We start from the raw sequence: 12,206 nt of genomic DNA, 5'->3' as shown, positions 1-12,206 counted from the left end.
AGAGCCCCACAGAGCATGCGCAAAGCTGCCGATGCGCATCGGCGAAAACACATTGTATTGGGCTGGTGAATACGCATTGGCTGATGTGCAAGACCTCGATCCGGAAGGCCGCCCAGGTGAGGATGAATGATGTGATATAACGCGAATACGAATCGGCAAAGCGTATTCAGAGAGCGCGAGTGTGGATGAACGATGCGATATGACGCAAATACGAATCGGCCAATGCGAACTAATAAATAAATTCAGAACATGAGAGAGAGCTTTCTGTGTGGCTTGCCCCACACTCTGGGGGCCCATTGCACATTGATTCAACTTTGGTCCAAACCACACTTCAGAAATAATCCAGTCTGAGACCGCTTTAACTGCCTTGGCTCAGTGCTAGGAAATCTTGGGAATTGTCGTTTATTGTGGCACCAGAGAAATCTGACAGAGAAAGCTAAATGTCTCACAAAACTACCAGAATTTCCTAGCATTGAGCCAGGGCAGTTAAAGTGGACTCAAACTGGATTATGTCTGCAGTGTGTTTTGGACCTTTTAACACCCATGGCTTCAACCTATGGAATCATAGTAGTTGTAGTTTAGTGAGGCACTAGAGCTTTCTGAAAGCGAATTCTAAATACTGTTAACTCATAAAACTAGAAATCCCAGGATTCTGTAGGCTGGAGCTGTGAGAGCTGAAGTGGCACTGAAATGCTTTAATTCTGTAGTGTGAAATAGCCCTAGAACTTTCCTTCTAGGAAGGCTAGACTGACTCACTCCTTGCTCTCCTTTCTATTCCAGCAAACTTTGAGGAACCAATTGTTTGCATGTAAAGGGTTTTTTGTTTTAGTCTGCTGAACTATTATTTGGTATATTTAATGTTTTAATTCTATAGACAGTTCTATACTATTTTAAGCTTAATTTTTGTTTATTTTAAACGTATATAGTTTGATTTGCTTATCTTTTTATGCTACATGCTGCCTTGAGTCCCAGTCTTGAGGGGCGTGTGTGTGGATAAGATGTGGTAGAAATAAAGCAACTGATTGACTGAATTTTAATTATTGAAATAGACTGAAACAACCCCGTATTCATTTATTTTATACAGCTGTTTAACACGTTTTTTTTTTTTTTATTTCCAGATGTTGGTAGTAGAAGCCATCAGTTCCAGCACTTTGTCTGAAGATGTTGCTACATTTGTGGAACTGGTCTGGATTGAAGCGCTCGGGCTTCTAAATCTTCTGTTGGCTAAACCAGTAACCAGCATCAGCCTCAATGATGTATGTTGATTCTGATTGAAAATATTGCCTCCTTGGCAGCATTTTATTCCTCAAAAATCTCAGCATGAAGTATTGTGAGGCAGATCTTTTTTATGCAATATATATAGGTATCTTTTTATGCAACATATATTTGAACTTAAGTCACACCTTTCTCCTCTAATGATCAATTGTGTGAATGTGATTCATCTTCCATACATTTTAAATTCAGAAGATGGTGCTTAACTAGAGTCCTGGGAAGTGAGGGAAGGTGACTGGATGGTGTGGTGGCCTCCCTGCTCCCAGGGTTCTTGGATGAGATGGATTATCTATCCATTTTAATTTATTTCATGTCTGGCTGTGGGTCCATTCCATCACTCTCATGTGTACATCTGATGAGAACACATGAGAGGACCTTCTTGATGGCTGCTGCCAGGTTCTGTCACTCACTTCCTTAGAGCAGTTAGAGTACTTGCTATCCTTCTTGAGGCAGGTGAAGATTTATTTGTTTTGACAGGTCTTTGGACTGATTTCTCAGTGTGGAAAGGGCCTTGAATAATATGCTGTGTTGCATGTTTTTATTTTGCTTTTTTAATGGATGTGCTTTTGAACTGCTTTTTATTCTCTTGTTTGTTGTTGTGCCTTCATTTCTGACTTATGGCAATCCTAAGGCGACTCTTTCATGGGATTTTCTGGGGTTGAAAGTGTGTGACTTGTGCAAGGTCACCTACTGAGTTTCCATGGCTGAATGAGGACTCGAACCCTGATCTCCAGAGTCATAGTCCAACACTCAAACTACTGCACACACTGGAGATTATCACACCAGGGTCCATTCAGCAATAATTGCAGTAATGAAAGCTAACACAACAGTAACGCTATAGTGCTCAGTATTTTCACACAGTCACACAATTGCACAATTATTGTGACATTACCGTAGAATATCACAATTGCATTTCTCAGATATCCATGAATGAATCGTTAAGACATTGGAATTGATCGTTTCGTGCATGTGCCATTTTGGCGCTATGATGCATATCTTGAAATTATGTTTCCGTCCCTCATAGAGTAAAATACAATAAAATAAAATTTATTACTTCACCACATTGTTTTAATCCAGTGTAAACAGAATTGTGCCCCGTACCTAAAAAGAAGACTGAGATCCACTGCAAAACCGATCCTGGCAAGGAGAACAGATTGCCTCCACCACAATGCATTCTGTGTATCCCTTGTTGCTTCTGCAATAGCACGATTAACTTTCGCACTCCCAAAATCATCCTTCAATTGTGTTATTGAGAAGCCATTCACGGGATTTCTCCATGAATAGTTTGTTGCTGAAGTATACCTGGTTCTTCCTGGGATAATTCCTGGATGAGCGTGATGTTATCTGAAAATCTTCTGCACAATCACACCATTTAGCCAGGATCGTGCCTTTTTCTCCCACCTGATAGTCTCTTAAAACAGCATTTTGAGTGCCAGGGTGGTGTAGTGGTTTAGCAGCTGGGAGGGCAAATTCACTGATCCATGAAATTCACTTGGGTGACTTTCAGCCAGCTGCTATGTGGTAGCTACACTCTTTCACCCTGATGTACCTCAGAGAGGTTTTTTGGTGATAAACAGAGGGGGTGCCATGAACTTCTTGAAGGTAAGGTGGGATATAAATGTTAACTAATAAAATACGTTTTGCTGTTGTGATTTCTTAAAAGGTTAGCAGAGCAGAAGGTGTTCTTCTTCGGGTGAAGAAAGCACTGCATGACATGAAATCCCCAAATGAGTTATCTCCAATGATGTTAGAATTCTACAAAATTATACCGCACAAAGGTGAACTGAATTGCAATGTGAACATGAAGCTTTTATCTAAGCAGCAGGATCTCTGTCAGGTAACAACATCAGGTTTAATTCCTTTTTTGTAGATCCAGAGTCATGAATACAATGACTTGAACATCTGTTAAATAAGTTTCAAACGTGGTTGTGTCTTCTGTGAACTTTAAGAGAGTTCTTCAGAACTGCCTTGATCTATAAGCAAGATTGATATCACAAGAATGGGGTGCATAGGGTCATCTCTTGCAAAATGTTGTTTGCATAATAATAATAATAATAATAATAATAATAATAATAATAATAATAATAATAATAAGCCCGCTTCTCCCATAGCACATGCAGCCAATTAGAACATATTTTTGTGTTTAATCCCGAAGGAGGAGTATGGCACCTCAAATGTACCCTAAGGTTTTTATCTTTCTGAAGAAGTGAAATGCTTTTCCTAAGGCTTGAGTCTCTATCACATTATAGCAGTTTGATACTATTTTAACTGCCAAGGCTGCATCCTGCTGAATCCTAGGATTCGTGGTTTGGTGAGACCCTCCTAGACCTTTCTGGCAGAGGATTCTAAATACATCACAAAACTACAATCCCAAAGAATGGAGCCATGGCATTTAAAGTGATATCAAATTGCTATAATTGTATAGTGTGAAAGGCACCTTAGTTATTGGCTGCCATGTCCCATAACCATTATGGTCTATGCCACGGACCAAAGTTAGAGAACTCTGGTCATATAATTGGGAGTGCATAGATTGTATACAGCCGTCCCTCCCAATTCGTGGGGGATCCATTCCAGACCTCCCCCCTCCCCATGAATCTGGAAAAAAACCAACATTCAAGCCACCATTGATTTCAACGGCAGCGTGCTCCTGCATGCGCTGCTGTGTGCTCTCTTTGCGAATCAGGAGGGATGACTACATTGAAGAAGAGTTGTTGTTGAGACAGAGGTTATGTTATTGGTTGACGTTCACATGTTAACAGCTGTCATACCTGTTATGTCTTACCTGTTACCATAATGTCTATCTGTTAGGATGCCCAGTGTCCAACCCAGTTGTTATGTAGTGTGCTTGGAAACTTAACTGTCATAAGGATATTATTTGCCAATGAGGAGCTGATGTTAGAATGGACAGGTGAATTAAATGACTTTTAATTGCTAGATGAAAATGCTTGTCTGTGTAAAGAGAAGTTGATTGTATATATGAGAAAGGCTCAGCCCCATAGTATGAAGGGGGATGAGGATATATGGAAGAGATATATGTTGTAATAAAGTTCCTTAGTAGATCAGTGTTAGATTATTTTGTAGAATTTGCTAAAATGATTTATTGTGTGTGCTAAACCAATATAACAGTCAATCCAGGGCAGGTTGAAGCCCTGGAAAAAGGAGATTATTTGTTAGATAGCCAAGTGGAGTGCTATCGCTGTGAGAAGAAAGACGTGTTTATAGTTCTGGCCACCTGGATGCTATCCTATCTGGAAAGAATGACAAAAGGGAAAACAGTCTGTGTGAAATAATGTGATGTTTGGGACTTATAATATAAACAACGTGATAGTGAAACTGTGGTGAAAAAGTTGGTTAAATACTCCATAATCTCAAATTATCTACATGGGTGGCAGAGACAGTGACACATTTGCTTTCTGATGGTTCAGTGTACACAAACTTTGTTTCATGCACAAAATTATTTAAAATGTTCTGTATAAAATTACCTTCAGGCTATGTGTATAAGGTGTACATGAAATTAATTGCATGTTTAGACTTGGGTCCCATAGCCAAAATATCTCATTATTTATATGCAAATATTCCAAAATCTGAAAAAAATCTAAAATCCAGGGCACTTCAAATAACAAAGACTCAATTCATATTTCTAAATGGTTACAGTAATTTATTACTATTATTTAAAGAAGTGATGAATACAGTTTAGATTGTAAGCCCATCAGTTGGAGACCTAGGATGTTTTTAATGTCACCTATAAAATAATAATATACCATGATGGTGCTCAGTGTTATCTGCACAGCTCAACAACCACTCTCTGGGGAAGGGTGTGTAACTTTGGTGGATTGGGGAACTAATTTTCTGCCCTGGGACCTGCTGGGGGTACAGCAAGCCCTCTCAAACCTGCCAAAAGATACAAAGGATAAAACAGGAATTGCCGAAAGTGAGTTTCTGGTTTGGTAATTTAAATTTTTTTTTGAAAAGATACAAGAGGGGCCTACAAGTTGTTTACAAGACTCACTGATTCAAAAGGATTCAAGAATTGCCACTTCTGGAGGCCTCCCCTCCCCTCAATTTTGTGTAATGAATGGGTAAGAGAGACCTGGGGTATGCATAAAATGGCTTTGGGACTTCATGTAAACTAGAGGCCACATGATTCCTATCCTTCTCCTAGGATTTTAGATAAGAAATGTTTCCACTTCTTACACAGAATGGCCAGGGTATTCTATGATTCTATGAACCAGGATTTAATGGGCATGCAAAACATGTTGCTCTACTATGAAGCTTTGGCCCTTTCCCACCCTTCAGTTTCTTTGAGGACCAAAAAGAAGAGTATAAATGTTTAAATAAATAAGTAAGAAAAGCCTTTATTGTAGAAAAATAAAAAACTTAGTGACTATATTATTTTTTACAGCTGATCAGGGACATGTTGAATGTTCAGGAAACAAACATGTCGGTTCCAAACCCTTCATCCCTTTCCAAGTACAGAGCTTTGAGGTGCAGGATAGATGCCCTTGATGCAAACACTGAAGAGTTCCACAAAGTGAAACAGCAGGTGGACCAAAACACCAGGTGTGGTTTAATAGTGCTGGGTAGGTTTTAACATTTGCCCTGCCAGGTTTCGTATTGCTCTGATGGTGCAGGGTTCTCATTGGTCCCTTGTGTTTTCCATACCTTTCCTATATTTTTGTGTGCCCTAGGGCAGGGGTGCCCAAACATTTTGACCCAAAGAGCTCTTATTTCTATGGCAAAGCCCTTAAGAGGCCTATTCTATGTCTTACAAGTTAATAGTGTTTAGGAGTATATATAAAAATATATTCTTATTCTTTAATTTCATTCAACCTTTATTTCTTTCATTTCACTGGAACGGCTTGGAGCACCTGGGAAGTGCATGCAGAGCTCTAAGGGCTCCTCAGAGCACAGGTTGGGAATCTTTGCCCTAAGGCATTCCTCATCTTCTTGGGTTTCATTCCTCTTCCTCTGAGCCTGGCACTGTCCCTTTAGTGTCTCTTCATTTAGCTCTGCCTTTAATTTAATTCTTTGAAAGACCACAGTTTAGGTCCTCACACCCTGCCTGCCTCAGTTGGATGAAAGCTTGGAAACATCTGCTGGTAATACTATATAAATTAATATTTGGTGTGATAAGGCCTGGGTGTTACAGTGTCATAAAAGATAATGACCAGTTTGTTCTCCTGTATTGTCTATAATGTGATGGATAAAACAAAGCCAACAGACAAACATTGGAGTGAGGGCATATATTTCCAGCTGGGATTGTGTTGGCTATATGCCAAAATATTGTGGTGGTACTTTTATTAGGGCAGCCAAGAGAGGCAAAATACATTGTGCTGTTTTTGAGCTTACTGGCTTCTTGATCAGACAAAGATTAAATTCATAAAGAAGCAGAAGAATGATAATGTTGGAGGCCTACATTATTTTTGTCGCAGGCCTACATCATTTTGAGTGGTTTGCTTAAGGTACTGCTCCAGGTGGTTAATGTGGAGTCCATCCCTTCATAGCCATGAGAAAACTGAAGGTAAAGGTAGTAAAAGAAATGTAGTCTCTGCCACTTCATAAGCAGAATACAGAAGTGGGGTGTGTGGGATGGGGAGATTGCCAAAGAAACTGGGAAAAAAAATAGAACGGTATGAAGGCAGGGTTGACTTTCCAGGCCTATAAAATTCCACTGACCATTCCTTGCTATTTCTGTGTATTTCTTTTCCAGTGGATGTTTTTCTGTGGTACTTATTAACTGTAATTTTTATTTTGCAGTGAATGTCCAGTAAAAATTTTGCAGATATATAAAGTCGGTAGAATAACAGAAGCAGCTACTTTTGAGAATCACCTCGGGAACATTCAGTCCTTGATCCATGCTTCATCTCCTAGCAACTTTGTTGGAATCCTATCTCGGTAATGGCTTGGCTGATATTCTCTTTCTCATAGCTTAGTAGTGCTCCACCACACCCCAGTGTGGACATGAACACAAAATGACAATGATATTGCTCCCTTAGTCAAAAGTATGGTCCTTCTCACCTCAGCTCTTCTGCTACCCTTCAGTTCAATGGCTGCAGCTATCACCACTGTAATAAGTGGCTGGTGGAGAAGGGTGTTGAGATATGATCTCCACAGGCAAGTAAGAGGGAGAGAACTAGTCATCTCCTTCATGATTATTTACCTTCGACTTCATATTTACCTTCTCCCCTCCAAAGGAAATTATTGATGAGTGTATTACTAATAAGAGAAATTGTACCTGTACATATCAAGCTACTTCATCATGTTTGTCTTTATTTTGTAGGGGACTCCTTCTACCAAAGATGGCTGTTGAAGAACATGGGTTGCAAAGAACTGATTGTGGGAACTTGGGCAGTGGAATTTATTTCAGCAATTCAATAAGGTGTGAAGCCTTTTTTTATCCATCCCTGGCTTAGTACTTGAATGGGGCACACAGATGAATGACAAACGTGCCTCTCTCCATCATGTCTGGTTAGGTCATGACACAGTGTGGTGTCAGAGATAAAGCCCATCTCTTTATAATAAATAAATAAATAAATAAATAAATAAATAAATAAAACTTTTATTTGTATCCCGCTTTTTGTAAAAACAATCAAAGTGGCAAACAGCATATAAAATCATACAATGATATACACAATATCTCCCCTTAAAAAGAATTAAACAAATTGAGATTAAAATTACATAAATAACATTAAAATCTAATAATCGTGGACAGAGTCATGTCATAGACTAAAAGTGTCCATGGTGTATAGGAGTGATTGTTATGTGGCCAAGGACTTTATTCTGGAAAGGCTTGCCAGAAGAGATCCGTCTTGATAGCTTTTTAAAAAGTGTCTAAGGGCCTGAACAGACAGGCCAAAATAAAGCTGCTTCGGGTCACTTTGGAGGTATGCTGTTTAAGTGATGCATACGTCCTAAGAGGCTGGAAGCCATGCGAAAGCCATGCTCCAGTCCTAAGGACTGGAGCGCAGCTTTGGCATAGCTTCTGGTCTCTTAAGACACTTGTGTCATTTAAACAGCATACCTCCAAATGGTCCGAAGCAGCTTTATTTTGGCCTGTCTGTTCAGGCCCTAAATTGGTGATTTGACAGATCTCATCCAGCAGGCTATTCCACAGACTGGGAGCGGTTGCAGAAAAAATCCTCTGGGAAGTAGCAACTAACCTGGTCTTTAAAGGTTGCAATAAATCCCCCCCCCCTCCGAGAACCTGAGTGTAGGGGGCGGATTATATGGAAGTAGGCGATTACTTAAATAAGTTGGACAGTTGCACTTAAAGCAGAAAGTGTATTTGAGTAACTAAAGCCAATTGGAGCAGATGAGTCCTAAAGGTAGCCTTTAAGAACCAGCTGTGTATACTTTTCTAAATAATCTTGGATGCAGAATGGATCATGAAACACATGCCTGGTGTGACACACATGAATCAGCTGAAAGGGTCTGACTAAAATTGAACTTGGAGTAGTTACTGTTTTGGATTTTTAACTTCCACTGGCCATGGTAGCTGGGGATTTCTGAAAGCTATAGTCCAAAAAGGTAACTTTTCCAAACTCTGAACTAAAGGAGGTGTGGGAAACCTTTGGCCCTCCACATGTTGCATTCCTTACCCAGTATGGCCAGTGGTAAAGGATTGTGGGATTGTGTCCAAAGATTGCTGTGCTTGAACTAAGGAAGGGCAATGGAGAAGTGTTTTAAAATCTGTATGAATATAATCTTTTCTGTTAAGGACTATTACCCATATTTAGGTAAAGGGATCATGAAGAGCTATATGGCAGTGATGGTGAACCTAATATATACTCTGTAAACCCATTTAAGAGGGAGGGTGGAAGGGAGGAACAAAATAAAATGAATTATTATGTAATGCTTTGTAAAATACTAATAATTGTTTTTTAAAAGTATATAATTTTCTATGTTAATAGTACAAGCATCAGGTACTCTCAGCCAAGTACAACAGATGGAGGCCGATTACTTGTGATTTGTGATGTAGCCCTTGGAACTTGTTGGGACACATGTCAGACAAACAGTTCATTAACAGCAGCACCACCGGGCTATGACAGTGTGCATGGAGTCAGTAGGAAAAAAGACAGCAATTCCGCTTTTGAGGTATCAATTCCACTTAAGGGGTTGTTCAGTCTACATTTTGAACTGGTTTAAATTGGTTTGTGAACAGGTTTAAATTGGGGTCATTCATACTTTTCAGACCCGATTTTGGGGGGGGGGGGGGGGAACGGTGCAAATCCATCTTGATCCAAGGTTTTCAGAAACGGGGCAATCAGAGATTCTTTTAAAAAGAACTGGTCTTTTCAGCCACCCACAAATGGGAACTTGCAATCGAATACATTCAGAGCAGAGGAAGGGAGGGGTTAATGCAAAAGGGGTGGGTCATGCCCACCCCTGGCTTTCTCCCTGCTATCACTCAAAGTCCAGGATCATCCCGGCAGTGGTGAGACTGTCAGGGGTCCCCAGACTGGGGTGGGGTGAGGGGAATTCTTCCCTCAGACATTGAAGTTTCTCTGGAGGCAGATCCCGAAATGGACCCTATGGCCCAGTCTCCCTCAGCGCCCCAATGGTGTGTACCGGGGGGCAGGCATCCCTTCTCTCTCTCCCTTTGTTGGTGGGCCAGGGCTATTGGGCAGAGGGATGGGAGCTGCTTTCCCACCTTGATGCCTGCCTTGCCTCACCTTGTCTTGCCCCACCTGGCTTCTCTTGCCCACATGGGCTTTGGAGGAGATCCACCACCTCTGCTGCCACTTCCTCCTCCACCCCTGCTGCCTCCCTCCCGCCGCCTGCGCCGCCTCCGCTGCCTCTTCTTCCTCCACCCCCTTACCCTTGGTTCAACTCCGCTGATCCCCTTCCCACCGCCTCCACTGCCTCTTCCTTCCTCCCTCTTACCCTTGGGCTACCGCCGCTGCTACCCTGAACTCCTTGCCCGGTGGACATGTGATAGACACCAGTCCAAGTAGAGAGGGACAGGGAGAGAGAGGGACCCGGGGCCTGGAGAGGAAAAGGGAGATAGGAAGGGATGAAGGAGGGAAAGGGAAAGAGGAAGGAGAAGGGAAGTGGTTTGAGTGTTGGAACTTTGGGGACCAGGTTGGATTCCCAGCTCGGCCATGGAACCCCACTGGGGGATGGGAACTACTTGCCTGCCTTGCCTCTCGCCTTGCCCTGCCTGGCCTCTCCTTGCCCACTTGTGTGAATGAGCCCAGAGGGGCTTGCCATCCTCCAAGGCTGACAGTTGGGGGGGATTCCGCCAAACAGTGTGATGTAGGTAATGTAAAGTCGAAGGCTTTCATGGCCGGCATCCATAGTTTTTTGTGGGTTTTTCGGGCTATGTGGCCATGTTCTAGCAGAGTTTCTTTCTGACCTTTCACCAGCATCTGTGGCTGGCATCTTCAGAAAATGCTTTGCCTGGAAGAATTGGGTGTATATATACTGTGTGAGCCTGGGAATGCAGGAGTGATTTGCATGTGTATTGTTCTGTGCTGATGGCTGGCCTCAGGCCGGTAGGCTAATACAAAAAAGGATTAATGTCTGCTAATTGGTGATCATTATCTGCTGAGAAAGCCCCTGACTGAATGGTTTCCCATTTGCATTTGCTGAGTCCCTATTTTGCTATTCCTCAGGACTGGTAGCCAAATTTTGTTTACTTTAAACAAAAGTGTGACGTAGGTGTGCATCATTTGATTGGCAGTTTAAAAAAATGGTCAGAATGGCGGCTCCATTTTACAACCAAAACAAATAGCAATGTGAACTCTAAACAAGGTTAAATTGCCATGGAGAGATTTGATTGGGGTAAGCATAGTGGGAACTTTGAATCGGGTATTGCATCATCGAATCTCCCTAGATCTACCCAGCACAAAAACGTGAGTGTGAATGGGGCCCAAGTGTCATGTTTGCCAGCATTTTTTTTTCTTAAAAAAAAAACCCACAACACTTTGTTAAACCTCTGTGGATAATTTAAGAAATGTTTGAAGAGATAATAAGAATAGTAATCGTGGTGGTGGTTGTTTAGCTGTGAACTGGTGTAATGCAGTGGCTAAGATCATGAACCAGGAGTATGGTCCAAATATTGCTTCACCCGTGAGTTTTATTAATGTCCTTAGAATCCAGTACTTCTCAGTCTTGTCTTCCCATCTGCATTGTAGGATTGATCATACTGACATATTTTGCAAGGTCACTGGAAAGCAGGAGCCGGAAATGTGTTATCCTTTAGAGGTTGTTGGACTGAAACAGTCAATAGCCACAATTCAAAGTGACTTCCAAAGCACTGTATGTGGGCTACTTGTGCACTGCAGAATTAATGCTGTTTAACACTGCCTTAACTGCCATGGCTTAATGCTGTGGAATCCTGGGATTTTTAGTTCTTTAATTAGACCAACCCAACACCTATTTCTTGGACTTCAGAATGAATTGTGTTTGTGTTGTATGCATTGTGTACATTTTACATTTTATGGCTGTATACCCCTTTGAATTTTTTGAATATCAGCAGTATATACGTATTTGAGTGATAGGTAGACAGATAGATAGATAAACATTGATTCTAGTTATCATAGCCAGTAGTGAGTGCTCATGGGAGATACAATTCAACCACATAGAATTATAACTTTGGAAGGGACCAAAAGGTCATTTAGTCCAAGACCCTGTGATGCAGAAATACATAACTAGAACACTCCTGAAAAATGCCCATTTAAACTCTTATTTAAAGACCTCCACAGAAGGAGAATCAACTACCCTCTGACTCAGTCTGTCTCACTCTCTCTTATAGTCAAGATGTTCTTCCTAAAATTCAGGTGGGCCCTGTACAGACAGGTCAAAATAAAGCTGCTTTGGGTCACTTTGGAGTCACTTTTGTTGTAATTTGAATCCATTGGTTTGTGTTCTAGCCTTTGGAGCAGCAGCAAACAAGCTTGCTCCATTTTCTACATTGTTGTTGTTGTAATCCT

General features: G+C 41.3%; 1 protein-coding gene across 4 annotated transcripts in view; it reads left to right on the top strand.

Moving 5' to 3' along the window:
* Window positions 1–12,206, top strand: part of PARP4 (poly(ADP-ribose) polymerase family member 4) — a 64,784-nt gene that overhangs the window by 14,456 nt on the left and 38,122 nt on the right. For 3 of the 4 annotated variants that reach the window (XM_089512662.1, XM_089512661.1, XM_089512660.1), the window contains exons 8-13: window positions 1,119–1,256; window positions 2,936–3,109; window positions 5,675–5,832; window positions 7,030–7,167; window positions 7,553–7,651; window positions 9,183–9,366. In XM_089512662.1, coding sequence (XP_089368788.1) covers window positions 1,119–1,256; window positions 2,936–3,109; window positions 5,675–5,832; window positions 7,030–7,167; window positions 7,553–7,651; window positions 9,183–9,366 — 891 coding nt within the window. The remainder of the gene's footprint in view (window positions 1–1,118; window positions 1,257–2,935; window positions 3,110–5,674; window positions 5,833–7,029; window positions 7,168–7,552; window positions 7,652–9,182; window positions 9,367–12,206) is intronic. The other variant, XM_089512663.1, reaches the window with a different exon arrangement.

Source organism: Sceloporus occidentalis, unplaced genomic scaffold, assembly GCF_023333645.1.
Source record: "Sceloporus occidentalis isolate IW3139 unplaced genomic scaffold, rSceOcc1.0.p SCAF_2, whole genome shotgun sequence".
Lineage (NCBI taxonomy): Eukaryota > Metazoa > Chordata > Lepidosauria > Squamata > Phrynosomatidae > Sceloporus > Sceloporus occidentalis.
The sequence above is the reverse complement of the archived record's forward strand: the minus strand, read 5'-3'. Positions and strand labels throughout refer to the sequence as shown.